At 57.6% G+C, this 19593-nt stretch overlaps 2 protein-coding genes across 6 annotated transcripts; one reads left to right on the top strand and one right to left on the bottom strand.

Annotated features, from left to right (window-relative positions):
• Positions 1 to 494: 494 nt before the first annotated feature.
• CREB3L3 (cAMP responsive element binding protein 3 like 3) lies at positions 495 to 9349 on the top strand. 2 transcript variants are annotated; one of them, XM_028126413.2, is made up of 11 exons: positions 495 to 521; positions 1025 to 1153; positions 1588 to 1885; positions 2795 to 2910; positions 4211 to 4348; positions 5139 to 5245; positions 7175 to 7243; positions 8408 to 8492; positions 8665 to 8761; positions 8973 to 9190; positions 9254 to 9349. In XM_028126413.2, exons 1-11 carry the CDS (start codon positions 495 to 497, stop codon positions 9347 to 9349), a joined length of 1380 nt encoding a protein of 459 aa, XP_027982214.2. The 2 variants fall into 2 exon arrangements, with proteins under 2 accessions (XP_027982214.2, XP_087878750.1); XM_088022624.1 differs by having other exon boundaries at positions 8973 to 9349.
• Positions 9350 to 10491: 1142 nt separating this feature from the next.
• Positions 10492 to 19269, bottom strand: SIRT6 (sirtuin 6). 4 transcript variants are annotated; one of them, XM_028126386.2, is made up of 9 exons: positions 19162 to 19264; positions 17148 to 17244; positions 16643 to 16770; positions 15140 to 15322; positions 13955 to 14014; positions 12387 to 12482; positions 12222 to 12302; positions 11510 to 11633; positions 10492 to 11417 (listed from the first exon to the last, which is right to left on the bottom strand). In XM_028126386.2, exons 4-9 carry the CDS (start codon positions 15298 to 15300, stop codon positions 11076 to 11078), a joined length of 864 nt encoding a protein of 287 aa, XP_027982187.1. In that variant the 5' UTR covers positions 15301 to 15322; positions 16643 to 16770; positions 17148 to 17244; positions 19162 to 19264; the 3' UTR covers positions 10492 to 11075. The 4 variants fall into 4 exon arrangements, with proteins under 4 accessions (XP_027982187.1, XP_027982188.1, XP_027982186.1 ...); XM_028126387.2 differs by lacking the exon at positions 19162 to 19264 and adding an exon at positions 18685 to 19145; XM_028126385.2 differs by lacking the exon at positions 17148 to 17244 and having other exon boundaries at positions 19162 to 19269.
• Between the last annotated feature and the right edge of the window lie 324 nt (positions 19270 to 19593).

The following is a 19593-nucleotide window of genomic DNA, read 5'->3' as shown; positions in this document are numbered from 1 at the left end:
AGGGAAGGGAGCTTCTGGCAGAGGGAACGGCTCCAGCAAAGGCCTGGGCTGTTCCTCTTGGTTTTGTTCTGTCCTGGGAGTGGACAGGACCCACAGCCAGGGGCCCTGGGCTCTGCTGGAGACCCACAACCTGGGACTCAGAAGAGAAACAGTCCCTGAAAGTAGGGGAGAGGTCATGGCAGAGCTGAGGCACCCCAGACTTTGGCCTTTGCCCACTGCCGTCTAGAAAAGCACAAAACATCAAGATAACGGTCTTCCCTCCCTTCCCCCAGCCTGCCCTGGTGTCACTGGCCCTTAACCCTGTCCATCTTGCCTGTCCCCCAATCAGCACCCAGGGATGGGCTGGGAGCTCCCTATACTATTTCAGCATCTTTTGGGGGTGGTTACAGAGCCGGAACGAGGAGCAGAGCAGAGCCTGGGAGTCCTGGTGGTGGGGTGAGGCTCCAGCTCAGAGCAGACTCGGAAAGCGGTGGGAGGCAGAGCTGGCTGGCCTCATGAATGGGGATTTAGCAGCTGGAAAGGTGAGCCCTGTCCAGATCCATGGGGGAGGGAGGGAGGGTCGAGGCCAGGAAACCCACCCCAAGCTCCCAGAGTTGGAGGGAGCCTCACACACACACCCCCCATTGCAGATGGGAAAACGGAGGCCCAGAGAGAACACGGAATGACCAAACTCGTGCCTCCATCCTGGGGCTGCTCTTGTCTTTCCTCCAGGAGGGGGGCACTTGGGCAGGCGGGAGGATGAGAGGGGGCTGGTTTCATCAGCCTCCTAGGAGTTGACAAGGCTGCTCACCCCCAGACAAGCACCTGTCTAGCACTTTTAAAGGAATTGGTTCACATGCCCTGGGAGGGCCTGTGTCAGCTCCACAGCCCATCTGGAGATGGAAGCTCCAGGGGCAGGGTGGGCCGGCCTGGGGGCTGAGCGGTGGTTGAGTTTGAGCCTCATGGACCTTGGGGTGGCGTGCAGATGGGTGGCGGGAGGGGAGGGGGCTGTGTGATCCTCATGCTTGTCCCCTCCTTGCCCCAGATGGCTTCCTCCACCGGTCCCATGGACCCCATTGGCAGCCTGGAGCTCCTGGATCTCCTGTTTGATCAGCAGGACGGCATCCTGAGACACGTGGAGCTGGGTGAGGGCTGGGACCATGTCGAGGACCAGGTGAGGACATGCCAGGCCACAGAGCCAGAGCCTCACTCCATGTACTGCCGCACTTAGGGCTCACAGAACTCAATTTTAACAAAGCACAGCATTGTGTCGAACCTCTCAGCTACCCTAAGGGGCAGGTGACATTAGCTTCTTCTTAGAGGTGAGGAAACCGAGGCCCAGAGAGGAGCAGTAACTTGTCCAGGGTCACACAGCACTTTGGGGCTGGGTTCAAGCTCAAACTCCGGGCTTGTGCCTTGGCGGCGGGGGGGGGGGGGTGTACCCATGCTGCACGATTGTGTTCAGGCTCCAACAACCCCGGGAGGACTGTCTTGCAGAGAGGACAAGTGAGGCCCAGAGAGGATCAGTGGCTTGCTCGGAGTCACACAGCAATCCAGAATAAAGCCTAGCGCTTTCATCTCCCACCCCGTCTCTCTCTGTCCCAGCAGGTCCTGCCAGGCCCAGACTCTGATGATTTCCTAAACTCCATCCTGACTTCTGGAGACTCGGTGCCCAGCTCCCCGATCTGGTCCCCTGCAGCCAGTGACAGTGGCATCTCTGAAGACCTGCCCTCTGACCTCCCGGACACCCCTCCACGCAGTGGGGCGGCCGCCACCCCCACCAGCTGCCATACCATGGAGTCAGGAGAGGGGCTCTGCCCCTCCTACCATCCTGGACTCCCCTGCCTTGCCAGTCCCCCGGGACCAGTGGCCCAAGTGCTGGAGACCTCTGTGGCCATAGACCTGGGTGGGTTCTGCATCTTTGTTCACCGCCCTCTCCTCGTTCCAGGCACTGTGCACACACACCGGCCCTTTGAAATAGATGCTGTCATGGGCCCATTCCCCAGATGGTGAAATGGAGTCCCCGTGAGGTTTAGGAATGAGTCAGAGCCACTGAGCTGGGCTGTAACCCTGGCAGGCTGGTTCCCGCCCCAGATGCCACACTGTCAGCCTCATCTTTGAACCTCCCATGCCTGGATCATAGAGATGCTCAATCAAAGTGTGTGAGGTCATGGGACCCTAGGCCTCGGGACGCTCCTCCTGGATCTGGGGGAAACTAGCCTTATGCAGAAGACACCTCCCCCCCCCCCCAGCAGGGCGTCCTTTGCCCCTTGAGCCTTGCAACGAGGTGGGAGCTCTTATTAGATTCATTGGAGAGTTGACAAAAGTGAGGCTCAGAGAGGTTTAGTCACTTAACTGAGGTCACACAGCTCTGCCCAGTCAGGATAGGAACCCAAGAGCTGTGTAACCCCGAAGTCTGTGTTCTGGAGAGCAGCCTGCCTACAGGTGCCAGGTGGGAGGGAACCTGAGGTGAAGTAGACCTGCTCCCTGCCCCCAGGGGGAGGAGATAAGGCCGCTCTGGCTGGAGATCTTGTCTATAATCCCGGGCTATAACTGCCACTCCTCCTGGGTTGGCAGTGGGTCCCTCAGCAGCGTCCTGATGAATCGGGTTCCCAATTTCCCTCAGCGAGAAGACAGAGGCACCAGTTGGGGCTGTCGCCTTCAACCCAGGCCTTGGGGCCCCAAGCTGTGCCCCAAATCCCTAGCACATTGTGGTCAATCCTGGGAGCCTTTCTGGAGGCGGCAGGTAGAAGCTGGGAGCTCAGGGGCCCCCACCTGACTTTTCCCTGTCTTTGTCCCCATCCGCCCTCGTCAGAAATGTGGAGCCCGGGCCTGTGTTCCGAGGAGCAGGTTGAGTTGATGGACCAGCCTCCATCCTGCAACCTCACGGTGAAAGATCTTCTTCTCTCCGGCAGCGGGGCCACCGACCTGGTGAGCAGCCCCGACCCCACCCCTCAGAGCACTGGGGCTCGGAGGGCTTCATGGGGCCCCAGTACCTCCATTTCAGATATCGGAAGGCTGAGTCACACACAGGGTAGGGGACTTTCCAGTAGTAATAATAATTAAAAAAAAAAAAAGCTAAAACCTTTCCATGTATCATCTTTTAATTCACAGTAATGCAAAAGATTGGGGCTCTTGTTACATTAATTTCACCCTTGAGGAAATGGGCACAGAGAGGGTCAGCAATTTGCCATAAGTCACACAACGGCTGCTGGCTCGATCTCTGGGCTGGCCTATTGGGTCACTGCACACTGACCCAGGGCCATCTATCTTTCCAAGGGCTTTGAGTACCCATAAACCAGACCTGACCGACCCAATTAGTGCCTCCATTTCACAGATGAGGAACCAGCTGGGCTGATTAATGGCCTAGAATTCTGGGTAGTGGGGACTGATCCACAGGATTGACAGACTGTCCCAATCTGCACCTTTATTCTGGGGTCTGTCATTCCACAGGGTGACATTTTTAAGACTTTGACACTCGGGTGACATTTCTAATGTTTATCTTTCATAATTTAAATTTAATTAAACACTTTTTTTTTTTTTAACTGGCAAATGCATCCATACAGCCCGAGTTCCAAAGGCACACACAGGCATGGGGTGGGGGGGATCTTCTCCCTCACCCTATGTTGCCAGATACCTCCCTTCCCACAGAGGTGCCAAGGACTCCTCCCAAAGGGATTCCTTCTTCTTCTTTTTTTAAGTCTGACATAATAACTAGCATCCCACCCTTAACACGTTTTTGCCCCTTTATTTTTTAACTTGAGAGTTTATCGTGGTGATTGCTTTATATCACGATACGGGGGAGCCCCGTCCTTTTACACCACCGTGTAGTACCCCCCACCCTGCATACCCGGGTGATGCCTTTTTTAATCTATCCCCTATTTGTTGGATATCCCCACTGTGTCCAGCCCTTTGCTATTACGGACAGCACTGCAGTGAATTTCAGAGCCCAGAACAGTGCCTGATACCTAACAGGTGCTAAACACATAGTTGCCAAGTGACTATTTGTTAAGCAGATGAAAAGCCTGTGCCTCCGCCGTTTTGTCCACGCGTGAGGTACCGTAGGATCAGTTCCCGGCTCAGAGGGCTGGTGCTGGCTCTCCTGAGCCCCAGCGCCCATGCGGACCTGACAGCAGACGAATCGATAGTTTCTCAAATCTAGTGCCTCTTCCATTTCCTGGAGGGGGTCGGTTTCCCTGCCCCCAGCGCCGTGTCCTGATTTTTCCCACAGCAACAGCATCACGTGGCAGCCCCCCACCTGCTGCACCCCGGGGCTGAGCACTGCCAGGAGCTGGTGCTGACAGAGGATGAGAAGAAGCTTCTGGCCAAAGAAGGCCTCACTCTGCCCACCCAGCTGCCCCTCACCAAGGTGAGCCGGGGCTCCGGGCCCCGCCCCCTTTCCTGCAGCTACCTGCCCAGGAATCTCACCTTGTGGGCCTCCTGCGCTAGGATGTCATGACGCATCTGTCGCTGGAGCCGGGAAATGCATCCTAAAGGCCAACTCTGTGGGCAGGGCTTGACATCCAGGAACCAAGGGTGGGCTTCCAGGCGGCGGCGGTTCGGGCGCTGGGGGCCTTCCTCGAGCCTTTCACGCTTTATCATAGCCCCTTGCAGGCCAGAGCTCACAAAAGGGGTGACCCGCAGGCCAGGTACCCCTGCAGACAGGCTTCGACTGGGCTGTGCTGCATTTTATGAATGTTTGAATTGGTTGCTAACATTTCTCTGGCCGGGAGTTTCCACGCAAGAATTCCGTGACTGTGGCCCCCATACTCCCACACCGCCATATGCGACCAGCTCGCCGCAGCTGCCCCCCGAACCCCAAGCGTATTTCACTCAGCTCAAGACCTAGGTTTGCCATTCCCACGGCTTCGTCTCGGTACCAGCCGGCCCCGGGAAAGGCGCTGTTCCCAGGCGTGGCCGGAAGGTGGCGCCATCGCACCAATGCGCAAAGTCTGGTAGCCAGTTGCTAACTGGGATGGGGTCTGGGAAGATCATCCGGACCCAGGACACCCCCCTTCCCGCCCCGGAGACGGCAAGAATTTAGAGGGAGTCACTTGGAGTCTTCCCCCAGGTCCCTGGGTCTGGGGCGGGGGCTCCCATGGGAAGAGAGCATGGGTCCAGACAATGGAGTGGACTCTCCTCCTCATGTCACTGTGCAGTACGAGGAGCGAGTGCTGAAAAAAATCCGCCGGAAAATCCGGAACAAACAGTCGGCCCAAGAAAGCCGGAAAAAGAAGAAGGAATATATTGATGGCCTGGAAACTCGGTAAGGCTGGGGGCCTGGGATGCCACACTCGGGGTGGGGGAGGGGAACAGAGGCCCAGGGAGAGGGGTGCAATGTGAATAGGGTCACAGTTTGGGGGGCCTGACAAAATGAGAGACTTTTTTTTCCACTCTGGGGGAGAGGTTATTTTTCATGTGAATTAATTGCAAGGATGGAAAGATGCCTAGAGATGGCAGAGGGCTCAGTCTCGAGGTCCCTTTACCCCTAGAATATGTGGCACCAACAAGGGAGAATGTATGACCCATCTTGTTCTGGCTCTCTGCCTGAAGATGGGGTGCTTACTCCCCCAGTCTGAGCGTCCCTGGTCCTCAGCTATCACGGCTTCCTTGAGTGTGTGTGTTGGGAAGGACAGAGGGGACATCATTCCTGGCAGAAATTCCCCAACTGAAAAACTGTGACCCCAGTTTCATCCACTCACCTCTCTCTTAACTCATGTAAGGGGACAGGCTCCTCTTTCTTCTTTAACAGGAACATAACAAGTGAGCATGCTCACTTCCTAACCTGGGACTGACTTGATGATGGAGTATTATAGGTTTATTTGGGTGTTCTGTCTTCCCAAGTCAGTTTTGGGATGTCGTACATTTCTGGGAAGTTGCCCGTTACAAATGTAGCACCATAAAATGGTTCATAGTTGTCTCTTATTATTTTGCTAAGCTCTACGTTGTTGGCAGTCATACCCATTTTAATAAATTCATGCTGTTCATTTGTGCCTTCTTTTTCTCCTTCATCTTCTTGATTCATCTTGTCAGAGACTTATTTATTTACTTATTCTTGCCAGAGAATGGCTTTCTGGCTTTTCCTCCCACCCACCTCTAGTGTTGTATTCTGGTTCTTCCATTTCTGCTCTTATCTTTATTATTATTTTTAATTTATTTAAATTCAATTAATTAACATATAGTGTATTATTAGTTTCAGAGGTAGAGTTCAGGGATTCATCAGTCTTATTGCTCTTAGCTTTAGTATGTATGTTCTTCCTTGATGCTTTATTTTGGAGGGAGTTTGTTCTGTTGTCCTTTTGCTAACTTTCAGCACGTGTGCATTCAGCTTGTTGAGCTGTAAAAAGGCTGGTAAAGGTCTGTCCCTCCTGGCCCTGCGTTAGCTGCCCCTCACGCATTGTGATTTGCACCAGTGACATTACCACTGGGTTCCTGGGTCTTCCTTAATCTACATCATGGATTCTTTTCTATCCCATGAGTTATTTAGAAGAAGGGCCTTTCAGTGTGTGTGGGGGGGGGCTGGGGGGGGCTTATTCCTTTCCCTGGATGCAATGTGAAGACCCAACATATCCACATGCTGGGATTTGAGAATTTCAATTCCACATCTGAGTGGTCTGGGCCAACACCACGATCACAGATGGATGCAGGTAGGAAAGGCGGGGCCCCAGCCTGGATCTGGGATCCCTAGATGGATGGATCACCATTGTCATGTTCCTCAGATGCAATCCACAAAGTCCCTAATCAACTTTATTTCATGTCATTCTCCCGAACACTCTGTGAACTAGGTAATTGTTGCCCCATTTTACAGGTGAGGGGACTGAGGTCAGAGAGTAGAGTGGCTTGAGCTCACGGGGAGGGTGAGGATTGTAAGTTGGTTCTCCTTAGACTCCCAGTCATCCCACTCCTTGGTCTTCTGGAAGCATCACTGCCCAAGTTGGGCATTCCATTCCCAGTCCTCGGGGCACAGACTGGAGTGAAACCCCCACACCAATGCAGACGTGGGACCTAGGAGCCAGGCAGACCTGGGTTCAAATCCTGGCCCTGTCCACAAACTCGCCAGGTGAATTTGGATGAGTGACGTCCCATCTCTAACCTCAGGTTCCCTGCCTTTCAAGGGGGGCCTGACAGGGAGAGGTCAGCTGGGCCAGGTGGTGACAGGCATATTCAGAATGTCGCTGTGACATTGTCCCTACAGGATGTCAGCCTGCACTGCCCAGAACCAGGAGCTTCAGAGGAAGGTCTTGCATCTCGAGAAGCAGAACCTGTGAGTCTTGGTCTAGCTGTGACAGAGGACGGGGGTAGCTGGCCCCCAGAGTCCCTTGCAGGAGAGGTGGACAATGTGGGGAACAGCCTCTGTGAGGGCAAAGCAGAGCAGGGGGTAAGGGCTCCACCTAGAAAGGGGGCAGGCTGCATTGAGGAGGGCACTTGGACTTGGGGACAGGTATTTCCGGTGGAGGAAATGACACATGAATGGCCAGAGGCTAGAAACACAGCATGCTGGAGGACTGCATGTGTTCCATCTAAGAGGTGCATCTACTCAACATATATTTAGTACCTCGTCTGTGCCAGGCATTGTTCTGGGCACTGGAACCACAACAGCAAACAAACAGACAGTCTCCCAACTTAGAGAACTCATGGCCTAGTGGGAGACATACTCAAGACAAATGAAAATATATGATTGTTTTCAAATAATGATTGTCACTGAGGGTAAGAGCGAAGCAGGATGAAGGCCTGGAGAGCAAGTGGGGGCTATTCTGAGCAGGGAGGTCAGATAAGGTGACCTTTGAGATATGACCTGATGGATGAGAAAGAACCAGCTACAAGAAGACCTGGGGGAATAGTGTCCTTGGTACAGAGGGAGCCAGCATGTGCAAAGGTCCTGGGGCGGGACCAGGTCTGGCATGTAGCAGAAAGAGCACGTGAGCCCTTGTGGCTGGAGCAGAGTGGGTGAGGGGGAGAGGAGGAGGGGAGGGCAGGGAGGGGATGGGGTAGGTCGTGCAGAGCCTTGGGGGCCATGGGGAGGACTTGGGCTTTTACCCCAGGGGGGTGGGAGCCCTGGGAGGATGGAGAGAAGCCCACTTACATTTGAAAAGTGCCATCTGGCTACTGCTTGGAGCATTAACCCTAGGGGGGCAGGAGGGGCCTTGGGGGGGGCCAGCGTAGAGGCTGGGGCTGGCATTTTGGTGATAGATGATGGTGGCCCGGATCAGGGAGGTGGGGTGGCGGAGAAGTGAGTGGGTGCAAGGGGCTGGGATGTTCAGGGAGATTTAATGAAGCAAAGAGGGAGAGTCTGGGACTCTAAAGACCAGTGGGGCCGTGAGGGATGAATGGGGTTCAGACACCAGCCAGGCTGGGAGATCCCAGAAGTGGATGGGAGTCAGATCACAGCCCCATGGGGCTGAGCCAAGGCCCCCCCATTCCCACTAAGGTCCCTCTTGGAGCAGCTGAAGAAACTCCAGGCCATTGTGGTCCAGTCCACCAGCAAGTCGGCCCAGACGGGCACCTGCATAGCGGTAAGCCCTGGTCCCCAGGATAAAGGGGGCCCTCAGCTTTGGCAAAGGGGGCCTGTGTGGGGAGCTGAGCACAGCCTGAGCCCCAATTCAAGCACGATCCCATCTTCTGGGCCTCGGTTTCTTTGCTCACAGGGTGGGGGAGGGACGGGGTGACCTCCCCCATCTCTGCCAGGTCCTGCTGCTCTCCTTTGCCCTCATCGTCCTACCCTCCATTAGCCCTTTCGTCGCCAACAAAGCCGAGAACGCCGGAGACTACGCACCTGTTCGAGGTGGGTGGGCTAGGGACACTCTGTCCTCAAAACCCCTCCGGGCTGCACCGTGGGCCCAATCCCCTTGTTTCCCCAAGTCTCTGTCCTGGGCCTCTGGGGGAGGTGGAGGGGGTCCCCTTGCCTGCTTGCTACTCCTTGAGGCTGGGGCTAGGGAACGGAGGGACACCAGTCCCCCACGCCATCCCTTATGATCCTCCCAACCCTTGCTCAGTTTTCTCCAGAACTTTGCACAACGACGCTGCATCCCGCGTGGCCCCCGACGACACACCAGGCTCCGAGGGCCCAGGACCACGGTCCAAGGATGGCACATCCCAGGAAGGGTCTCCAGGCAGCCCCACGGTGGACTGGGAATCTCGGGGCAAGTCGGCTCTGGACAACTTGACGAAGGGGCTGGACAACTCGACTCTGATCCCAGACAACTCCACACTGGTCCCGGACAACTCGACACTCACCCGGGACAACTCGACACTCGTCCCGGACAACTCAAAGGAGAAGCTGAACGGGGCCACCCTGCTGGGCTGGACTGGGCCTGAGCCAGCACTCAGCTCTGGGTGGGTGGGATTGGAGGCAGCAGGGGAGGAGCTGTGAGCACCATCCCCATGTGCCCCCAGGCGCCTGGGCTTAGGGGCCCTTCTGTGGACAGCGACAATGGGCATGGGGGTGAGAGGTGAGACCTGGCGGAAGAGCCAGGGTGGAGTCGTGCAAACTCATGGACCCAGATACACACAGAACACGCTCACAGGGCAACCACAGGGCCACGAAGCCTGAGAAATACACAGATCCAGGCAAAGGAACAGGCAGACACAAAGTGATCCACAGACCCAGACACACACACACACACACACACACACAGATACACCCCATGCCTCAGCAGCTCCCCTGCCCCCGGACTCTTCCCTGCCTCCTGCACACAGGGAAGAGAAACCAGCTGAGTCTGTGGGGACCCTGGCCCACAGCCACCCTCTTTTCTAAGATCACAGAGATCCTTAATAAAGTATTTTTTTTCTTAATATTTTGACAGAACACGGCTGCCACGAAGCGGCATTAGGGTGGGAGCTGAAGCAGAGTCTCGGGCTCCTCAACTCCTGGAAGAAGGGGCTGGGCCAGCCTGGGATGGGGAGGGAGGTGCGGGCGGACCCCCAGGCTGGGAAGGCGGCCTGCCAGGCCCCAGGGGTGCCTTCAGCACCTTGGAGAGCAGCCGCGAGCAGCTCGCAGGGAACACCTGAGCCTGGACCGCAAGGCGTCTGGGGGCCCCAGGGAGCCCTTCAGGGTGTCCATGGAAGCTCTGGGGACCTGCCTTCCTGGGGGCTGCACAGCCCGCCCTGCTTGTTTTCCGGATGGGGAGACTGACGCATGGGAAGTGAAGGGACCTGGCTGGAACCCAGCTGTGGCTGCGCTCTCCTAATGTGTGGTGACTCTCCACCCGCTCTGAGCAGGTGCCAGGGGCTTTGAACCAGACCAAGGGCCACGGCCTCTAGCCTCAAGGGGCTCACAGCCTAGTAGTGGAGGGCAAATATTTAGAAACCACACACACAGGCACATCATCACACACTGAGGGCTCCGGGAATGCCCGGTGTGGTACTGCCCCGTGTGGTACTGCCCCTCCTCCTTCGCCCCGGGGCCTGGTTTGCAGAGAGGCCCAGGCCGGGTCCACAGGGGCAAGGGGACCATGCAGTCCTGTCAGGACCAGGACCTGGCACAAGGTTATGAATGTCGAACACAGACTCCAATGCAAGAATTTCTGCCTTTATTGCATTGAAGACTTCTCTGGAAGTCTGGAGGCAGCCAGGTGGACACACCTCTCTCTCCCTCTAGCCCCAAAGGCAGTGTAAACCCCCCATTGTCTGTGCCACCATGAAGTCTGGCTCCTGAATGGCGATTCTGCCCCCCCCCACCTCCCAGAGGGACTGTGAAGGCGATTTGGGGGGGGGGGCAGGGGAAGGGGAGGATGAGGGCCCAGGGGCAGAGAGAGTTAGCTCTCGTTTACACTGGGAACTAGGGAGGGCCTGGCCACACCTCCCAGAACATCCTGAGTCAGGGGCTGGGGCCCAGGAGGAGCAGGTGCTTGGGGTGTCAGATCCAAGGTCTGTGTCCAGGGTGAAAATGCTCCTCCCCAGGCCCACACCAGAGGCCCCTAGAGCTAGAGAGAGAGGCAGTGGAGGGTGAGCCTGCCCTGGGGCCTGGAGCCCGGCCATCAGCACCCTGAGGTCGCCCCCCTACCCCCATGGGCAGGTACAAGTAACAAAGTGAGACCAGTAAGAAAAGATGAATCCATGGTTTCTATCAAAAGCCCCACCCTCCCCGGGCCCCCGGGTCAGCTGGGGGCCACCTCGGCCTTCACCCTTTTGGGGGGCCTGTGCGGTGCAGGACTGTCCAGATGCTCCCTCTTGGGGCTGGCGGGCCCGGAGCCATTGTGCTGGGTGCAGGGCTCTGCTGAGGGCTCCGGCTTGGAGCTGGCGGGCGCTGGGCCGTTGAGCTGGGTGGGGGCCTCCTCTTTGGGCTCCAGCTTGGGGGCGGGCGGGCGGGGCAGCGGGGGGAGCGCCCTCTCCAGCACGCGGGGGCCGTCCCAGGCAGGGATCTCCAGGCCCAGGTGCTTCATGAGCCTGCTCATGACCTCATCCACATAGCCATGGATACGCAGGTCGGCGTGGCGGTCCTGCGGGGGCGAAGACAGGCCAGGCTGAGGCAGAGGTCGAGAGGGGACGGAGGCTGGGGCAGGGAGCATGTCAGGGTGGGCTCAGAACGTACATGCTTTGTGGGCTGAAGGTTGACAATGACCAGTCGGCCTCCTCGGCGCTTGGTGGCGAGGGGCAGGTTCCCGCTGGGCCGTATTTGCAGCGAGGTGCCCAGTGTGATGGACAGGTCTGCGTTCCTGGGACGGGAAGGCAGAGTCAGATGGAGCCCCTTCCAGCCCTGCACAAGGGTCTCTGCAGCCCTCCTTCTGCCCCACTAGGCTGGGAGACCTCCAACCCCTCCTGGCTCGAGCCCCATGGCCTCACCACCCACCTTGTGCTCCCACAACACGCCCGGCCCTGGGAAGTCAGCTCACTCCACACCCTCTGCTCTCAAGGGCCGCCCACAGCCTGGGCCAGCTTCCGAGCTGCCCTGAGTCCTGCCCCTGCCGCTTCCCTTCTGCCTGAGCCACCTCCCCACCCCGTTGGCAGAAGCAGGGTTCTCGACGTGGGCAGGACCTTCAGTGCTTGGGACTTGGGTTCTATCCCGGCTCATCCACTTCCCAGAGGAGTAGCATTGGACAACAGTCCACCTGCTGAAGCCTCAGTTTCCCTGCCTGTAACACGTGCATGGTGCAGCATGAGTAGCTGCTGTTAGAGGACAGGGAGGCCTAGAGCAGGGCAGCCACCTCTTTCAGGAAGCCTCTCCTGATGGCCCAGGACCGGAGCTGGCTGTGCTTCTGCCTGTGTCCCCACCCACCCGATCTGGGCTCATCTGAGGGTCCGACCTGCTGGCCTCGTCGGCGAGAGTGAGGTCCCGGTCAGGCAGGGCGTCCTCCCAGTCCAGGATGGTATCTCTCAGCTCCCCTCTGCAGGGGAGGGGTGGGGGGATCAACATGGAGACATGCACCACCCACCCCCCCGGCGTCCGGGCACGGCGAGAGGTCACTCACCTGCAGGCCCGAAGCCCCCTCGCCTTGGCCACGGTGCAGAGCCGGCCCGTGGCCTTGAGGCCCATGCTGCCCACGACGGTGTCCCGGACGTACTGCCTGTGTTGGGGGAGGAAGGGGGCCCCGTGGGGCTGGGTCAGCCCACCCCCCGCTCCCCTGCAGCCTGAGCTGGGCGGCTCTTGCTCTTTTGGGGGAGCTGTTCTCCCAGGGAAGTGGGGGGCTTCCACAACACAGCTGGCCTGGTTGCACCCCAATGCCAGGGTCATGGAAACAGAAAGGCTGGGAAGTATTCCAAACCCAGGAGACTAGAGAGACCGGACAATGACAGGCAAAGCGTGACCCCAGGTTGGATCGTGGACTGGGACAAAAATAGAAGGCATGGGAGCCCTGGGAAGCCAGGTGAGGGCCCGGATGATCTACACGGTCTTCCACATCCCGGCCTTTACCACGAATGTGCTGTGGCCGAGGGAGACACGTATCCTGTGGGCCTGGGCCGGTGGACACGCTGACGCCTCAACAGGACAGCAAGGACTAACAGAATAGGAACGGAAGACTGTCAAATCCACGTTGAGATCAGCAAACTATGGCGCCGAGGATCAGATCTGGCCCTCAGCCTCCTGTCTTTGTGAATAAAGTTTTATTGGCACACGGCCACGCCCATTCCTTCCTGTGTTGTCTACGGCAACTTTCGCGTCACATCCTGACGGAGACTGTCAGGGCCACAAAGCTGAAAACGTTCTACCATCTGGCCCTCTACGGAAAAAGCTTGCTGAGCTCTGGTCTAGGCAAAGTTCGGGTTCATCCAGCAATTCTTATGAGTTTTCTGTAGATTTGAAATTTTTCAAAATAAATTTGGGGACACTTTTTTTTTTTTTTTTTTTTACTTGGGGGCCCCACCTGGAGGGCTGCTCAGCCAGCTCAAGGAGACACAAGCAGAGAGCCCCGGCTTCGGGAAGGGCTCTGGCTCAGCCTTCCCAGAGCAGGCCGACACACCTCTGTCACACTCCGTTATGGGCTGAACTGTGTCCCCTCAAAAAGATATGTTGGAGTCCCGGCCCCCAATACTTTAAAGTGTGACCGCATTTGGAAAGAGGATTGTTGCAGATGTGACGCGTTAAGATGAAATCACACAGGGGGAGGCTGGCGCTCATCTCACAGGACTGGGGTCCTTATGAACCAGGCGGAGGGTGGCGTGAGGGGAAGACAAGCCGAGGAGCACCAAGGACTGTGAGAAACCTCCAGAAGACGCACAGGGGCAGGAAGGAGCGCCCCCTGCAGGCTTCAGTGGGAGCCCTGCCCTGCCGACACCTGATCTCGGACTTCCAGCCTCCAGGCCGCGATGACACACTTCTGTTTCGAGCTGTTCAGCTTGTGGTCATCGTCAGCGCAGCGCAGGAGGGGAACTTGCTTCCCCAGGAGGAACACAAGCCCCCAGCCCCCACCCCAGCCTGGGTCTCTGGCCACATCTGAGGAGACGCATAAGGCCCTTACGCAGAGCCTGACCTGGGAGGTGACAGAGAATGGGGCCGGCCCGTTCTAACCCTAACTCCCCCCACCCCCATGGCACTCACGTCTTACACTTGACACACTCTTCTACAAACATGTTTCCGTGGAGCTCCGCCAGCTTGTCTCTGTGGGAGGAGAAGAAAGACACGTAGCCGTGGCACAGGGTTCTGGTTCCTGAGGCTGCAGACCAAGTACCGAGCCCTCCTCTTCCAGGAAGCCTTCCCTAAGCCTTCATCCATAGGATCAATGGACTCTCTCCTTCTGGTGCCTCTGGCTGCTGACTCCACCATCCACACATTGTACAACCTCAACCAGATGGCCCAACCTCTCTGAGCCCGAGGAATCATTATCCCTCATGGCTGACCCCACCTCTGTTCACAGACAGCCCATTCCACTCACAAAATCCATCCACAATCATGTCGGAAACCTCCGAATGTCACCAAGTCTGAAGGACAGGAGTTCTGATCCCCAGTTTGCAAAGGAAGAACCTGAGGCGATGGGTGGCCCAGGGGGCATGAGCTTTGGAAGCAGAGGAACAGGGGATCGACTCCCGGTTCTATTGCTTCCCAGCTGTGTCACCTCGGGCAGGTCGCTTAACCTCTCTGTGCCTCAGGCCCCGTCTGTGAAATGGGACAGCAGTGCCTAACTTTTGGGATATTTGGAGGAGCAACGATCAGGCCTGGGCTCTTCCCCTGCCTCCCTTGGTCACCTCCCTCACGTCCCCACTCCTATGTCACAACCCCCCTGTTACAGGCTCCATTGCCCACCCTACCTCCTCCTCTCTTTCCTGGCAGTGATCACCGCCTGACCTAGAATGCAATTCACTAATTTATCTCGTCTTCTGTTTCCTCGCCACCAGAGCATAAGTCCCGGGGGGGCAGAGCTTCTGTCTTGTGCGCCCAGCATCCTGTGTCTAGAACAGCGTGCGGTGCCAGTGGGCACTGGGTAAGTGGTTGTAAATGGTTGTTGGGTGTGATCCATTTTGCTCCTGTCTGCACGCAGTGGGTGCTGGGGGATTAGTGCTTCGTCCTCCAAAATGGGACTCAGGAGGTAGTGACAGTGCACGACAGCTCTGGTTCGCAGAGCCCTACTGGGCGCCAAGTGCCTCTCCTTGCCGCCTCACTAGATCGCCACGGTGGCCTCACAGGGGAAGGGCTGGCAACCATGCTCATTTTACAGATGAAGAAACTGAGGCCCAGAGAGAGGGGTGGCCTGGCCCAGGCCAAGCGGGGCCGGAAGCTGGGGGTTACCTGGGGAAACCGGAGCGCACGTGCAGCCCATCCACGTTCTGGCTGACCAGGAAGCGGAGGAGGCCCACGCGCTCCAGCTGCACCAGCGCCATGTGCGTCTGCGTGGGCCGCGCACTCTCAAAGGTGGTGTCGAATTTGGGGGCCAGGCCCCGCTCCTCCATCGTCCAGACGCCATGGGGGCCCCTGAAGGCGGCAGGTGGGGAGAGACACGGAGAGTTTAGGGTTCAAGGAGACAAGGATACAGAATAAGAGATAGAGCATTAGAGACAGAGACAGAGACTCAGGGAGACGAGAGAGAGAGAGACAGAGTAAGCAAGACAAAGAGAGGGGAGAGAAAAAGGGGAGGGTGAGGGGAGAGGAGGGAGGGTGTGGTGCACGAGGGCAAAAAATTATTCATTTCAATCAGCACTTCCTGCTGCTGCACTGAGCCTGGCCCTGTGCTGGGTGCTGCTGGGGTCCTAGTGGACCCGGGCCCTGCCCTCGAGGAGTCCTCCATCTTGTGGAGGGGGGACACAGGTGGCCACAGACCCTGCAGCCTGTGGAACTGGAGGAGCCCAGTGGAGGTGGTGGGGGCTATGCACGGGGAGTGCGGGAAGGCTTCCTGGAGGAGGCTGAGCTGTCTCTTCAACTGTGCGAGGAAAGGGCAGAGCAATTCAGGCAGAAGGGGTAAGCAGAGGCCTAGGGGACTGACAACAGCCCATGAGTTGGGGAAACGCAAGTGGTCTGGGAGCAGCAGGGGCTGAGGTGGGAGAGATGTCCCAAGGCCGGAGCAGGAAGAGCTTTGATTTCCAGCCCGAAGTACCTGGAACTCTCCTGTGTGGCAGTGGGGAGCCATGGCAGATTGTGAAGGAGGGGTGGGAGGGAGTCACGCCTTAGAAGCCTAACATTCCTTCCAGAACCAGGAATCTGGGGCGCCTGGGTGGCACAGTCGATGGGGAAGGGTTGCAAACTCAGTGCCTACACGGGCCACTAGGGGGGTGCCAGTTGAGACGTGGACGCTTCAGCAAGAAGACTCTTGTCTAACACGTGATGCGCCAAGGAGAGAGGAGTCTAGACACTGTCTGGTCCCACACCTTTGTTAATGGGTGAGAGGCTGAGGTCTGGATGGTTTAAGCCACTTGCCTGACACCAGGTCCGATAGAAAAATATTTGCAAGTGAGCGTGGAGCTAATTGCCCCTGATATCAATTCTTCCCATCGTCTAAAGTAATAGAACCCCAGTATTTAGGCATGCACGGTGAGCCCAGGCAAGAGACTACATTGCCCAGGATCCCTTGCAGCCAGGTATGGTCAGGTGACCATGCTCTAGCCAATGGGGTGTGAGTGGAATGTTGCACATGACTTAAAGGGCCGCGATTAAAAGGGCGGGGGTCTTTCCAGTGCCCAGCACCCCCAAGGGGAAGGCAGCAGGATGGCTTCTGATGCCCAAGCCTCTGTGAGCTAACAGGGAAGCTGCTGGCGGTGTGGCAGGCCCTGCCTCAACTTCCCCTGCATGCCCACAGACCTGAAGTCAGGGATGCCCGAGGCGGTGCTGATGCCAGCACCTGTGTGGAACACCACGTTGGAGGACTGCCAGACCAGCTGCGCCAGCTCCCACACCTTCCGCTCCAACTCCTCAGGGGGGTCGAAGATCTGTCAGGGGACACAGCAGAACGGAGAGGTCAAAACGTGTCCCAAGTGGCAAAGCAACTAGCCACAGATTGGGATGCCCCTGCCTTGCCCAGTGGGGAGAGCCGATTGGAAAAGGCAGCTTGTCCTCATGTCCCTCCTCTGCCCACAGCCCTCTGGGGCTCCCGCATTCCTCAGGGCAAAAGCCTGAGCCCTCCCAGCGGCCCTCAAGGCCCTGCATGACCACCCTCCCCTCCTCCCTCTCTCCCCCTCGCCCACTCTGCTCCAGTCACACATGCCTCCTCACTATTCCTCCAGCACACCAGGCCTGGTCCTGCCTCAGGACCTTTACATGGGCTGTACCCTCTGCCTGGAGTGCTCCCACATGGCTCCTCCCTCACCTCCTTTAGGTCTTGGCTCAAAAGTCATCTCATTTGCACACCCCTGTTCACAGCAGCATCATTTACAATCGCTAAAACGTGGAATCAATCCGAGGGTCTGTAGATGGATGAAGGATAGACACACTGCGGTCCACGCACGCACTGGAATACCGGTCAGCCACAGAAAGGAAGGGACCCCGACACCTGCCACGACGTGGAGGGAGCCCGAGGACGCTGTGCTCGGTGAGAGGAGCCGGACATAGAAGGACACATCCCGCAGGACCTCACTCTCAGGAGGTTTGAGTCCACAAACATTTACTTACTTATTTATTTATTTATTTATTTTAAGATTTTATTTATTTGAGAGAGAGAGAACGAGAGAGAGCACGAGAGGGAAGAGGGTCAGAGGGAGAAGCAGACTCCCTGCTGAGCAGGGAGCCCGATGTGGGACTCGATCCCGGGACCCCGGGATCATGACCTGAGCCGAAGGCAGTCGCTTAACCATCTGAGCCACCCAGGCGCCCCTCCACAAACATTTATTGAGCACCTACTGGGCGTCAGGCACTTTCTCAGCCCTGGGACCACAGTAGGGAACAAGGCATACAAAACCCCCTCATGCTAGCAGGGAGACAGACACGGAGCAAGTAAATATAAGAAGCCTGATGATGATAAGCTTCAGGTCCCCAGAGGAGTCCCGTCCACACAGACAGAGAGGAGAGGGTGGGAGCCGGGGCTGGGGCAGGGGGTGGAGAGTCCGTGCTTCATGGGGACAGAGTCTCCGTGTGGGGAGATGGAAAGGTCTGGAGACGGAGGGTGGGGGTGCTGCAGGACCGGGTGAGTGTGCTTCATGCCACTGAGCTATGCACTGAAAATGGTTAAGGTGGTACATTTTATGTTGTGTATTTTGCTACAACAACAACAACAAAAAATTGAAAAACCAGAAGTGATCTCAATGATGCCTCCTGGGTCCTGGATTCAGGCAGGCCCAGCTCTCCTCACCACTCCCTGCTTTATTTTTCTCCCTGAAGCTTACCATCATCGGACTTCTCCCCCCCCCCCTTTTTTTAAAAGATTTTATTTATTTATTTGAGAGAGAGAGAATGAGAGACAGCACGAGAGGCAAGAGGGTCAGAGGGAGAAGCAGACTCCCTCGCTGAGCAGGGAGCCCGACACGGGACTCGATCCCAGGACTCCAGGACCATGACCTGAGCCGAAGGCAGTCGCTTAACCAACTGAGCCACCCAGGCGCCCACCATCATCGGACTTCTTATATTTACTTGCTCCGTGTCTGTCTCCCTGCTAGCATGAGGGGGTTTTGTATGCCTTGTTCCCTACTGTGGTCCCAGGGCTGAGAAAGTGCCTGACGCCCAGTGGGTGCTCAATAAATGTTTGTGGAATCAAGCGACAGGCAGGAAGAAAAGAGAGGGGCTTCGGAGGGATTCTGAGGGCTCATATTAAATGCCTCCCTCAGAACGCACAGCCAGCCTTTAGGGGAGGGGGGCAATCTTCCCCCCCAGTTTACAGAGGGACGAGGGGACCCAGAAGGGAAGTGACTCACCCCAAGTCCTGCAGCGGCAGAAGGGGTCTTCCTGACACATATCTACGTCCATCCAACCTAAAACCCTTGTCCATCACCCTCAGGATAAAGTGTCAGCTCCCCAGTCTGGCACGGGCGGCCCCGGCGGTCCCGGCTCTGGCCTAATTTGTGCCCCAGGTGTGTTTATTTCCACCTCCTCGCCTTCGCCCCTGCCGAGCCTTCCGCCTGCAACTGCGTCCCCTCGCTTCCCCCATCAGAACTTCAGGACTTCCCGCAACGCGGGGGCCTCGCTCGGTCCAGCCCGGCCGACCCGGGGCTGGGGGCGTCCCGGGCCCCGGGAGCGCAGGGGGCGTCACTTCCCGCCCCCTCCTCCCCGGGAAGTCCCTCCCATTGTCTAGCCTCAGTGCCTCCCGATATTCCCACAATGCCCCGCTGCTGTCCGGCCCCGCCCAGCCCGCGGCGCCGGGGGCGGCCTTCGGGACGCGGGGCCGAGCTCACCTCGGGGAGGCCACACTTGCCCTTGTCCGCGTACGGCGACAGCCCCGCCGCGTAATTCACCGACATCCTCGCCGCGCCAGCGGGAACAATAAAGTTTCTCTTGTTGAGGCCGCTTCCGCCGGAAACGGGGCGGGACAGGAGGGGGGAGGAGGAGTCGCGTTCCCCTCGACGCGCCCGGCCTCTCCCTCCAAAGGCGCACGCGCCTCGTCTGACGCCTCAGGCGCCATCTCAACTGCGGGCAAAGAGACGTCCGCTTCCTTCGAAGCGCTGGCGGGTGGCGGGACTACGGGACAGCCCTCCCTCCAGTCACCTCTCAAATGAGGGGCACAAGCAACCGGTGCCCCTTTTCTTCTTGCAAAGGAGTAAACTGAAGTCCCCACGTCCCTCGCGAGGACAGAGGACTCGTGCTTCCAGTCGCGGCTCTTTCCGCTG

The sequence above is a fragment of the Eumetopias jubatus genome, unplaced genomic scaffold (assembly GCF_037043125.1).
Source record: "Eumetopias jubatus isolate StellerSeaLion01/CBP00866 unplaced genomic scaffold, mEumJub1_p1.0 scaffold_1, whole genome shotgun sequence".
NCBI classification, from domain to species: Eukaryota; Metazoa; Chordata; class Mammalia; order Carnivora; family Otariidae; genus Eumetopias; species Eumetopias jubatus.
Note: the sequence above shows the minus strand (reverse complement) of the source record. Positions and strands in the feature narration are given on the sequence as shown.

Bases quoted from the DNA above. Each gene is read 5' to 3' on its own strand.
- CREB3L3 (XM_088022624.1), top strand. From the start codon at position 495: ATGAATGGGGATTTAGCAGCTGGAAAG. The intron at 7,244-8,407 runs GTGAGTCTTGGT...ATTCCCACTAAG, and splicing joins CATCTCGAGAAGCAGAACCT to GTCCCTCTTGGAGCAGCTGA. The intron at 8,762-8,972 runs GTGGGTGGGCTA...ACCCTTGCTCAG, and splicing joins AGACTACGCACCTGTTCGAG to TTTTCTCCAGAACTTTGCAC.
- SIRT6 (XM_028126385.2), bottom strand. From the start codon at position 19,227: ATGTCGGTGAATTACGCGGCGGGGCTGTCGCCGTACGCGGACAAGGGC. The intron at 14,015-15,139 runs GTAACCCCCAGC...CTCCTCCCACAG, and splicing joins GTGCGCTCCGGTTTCCCCAG to AGACAAGCTGGCGGAGCTCC. The intron at 11,418-11,509 runs GTACGTTCTGAG...TCGCCCCCGCAG, and splicing joins ACCTTCAGCCCACAAAGCAT to GACCGCCACGCCGACCTGCG.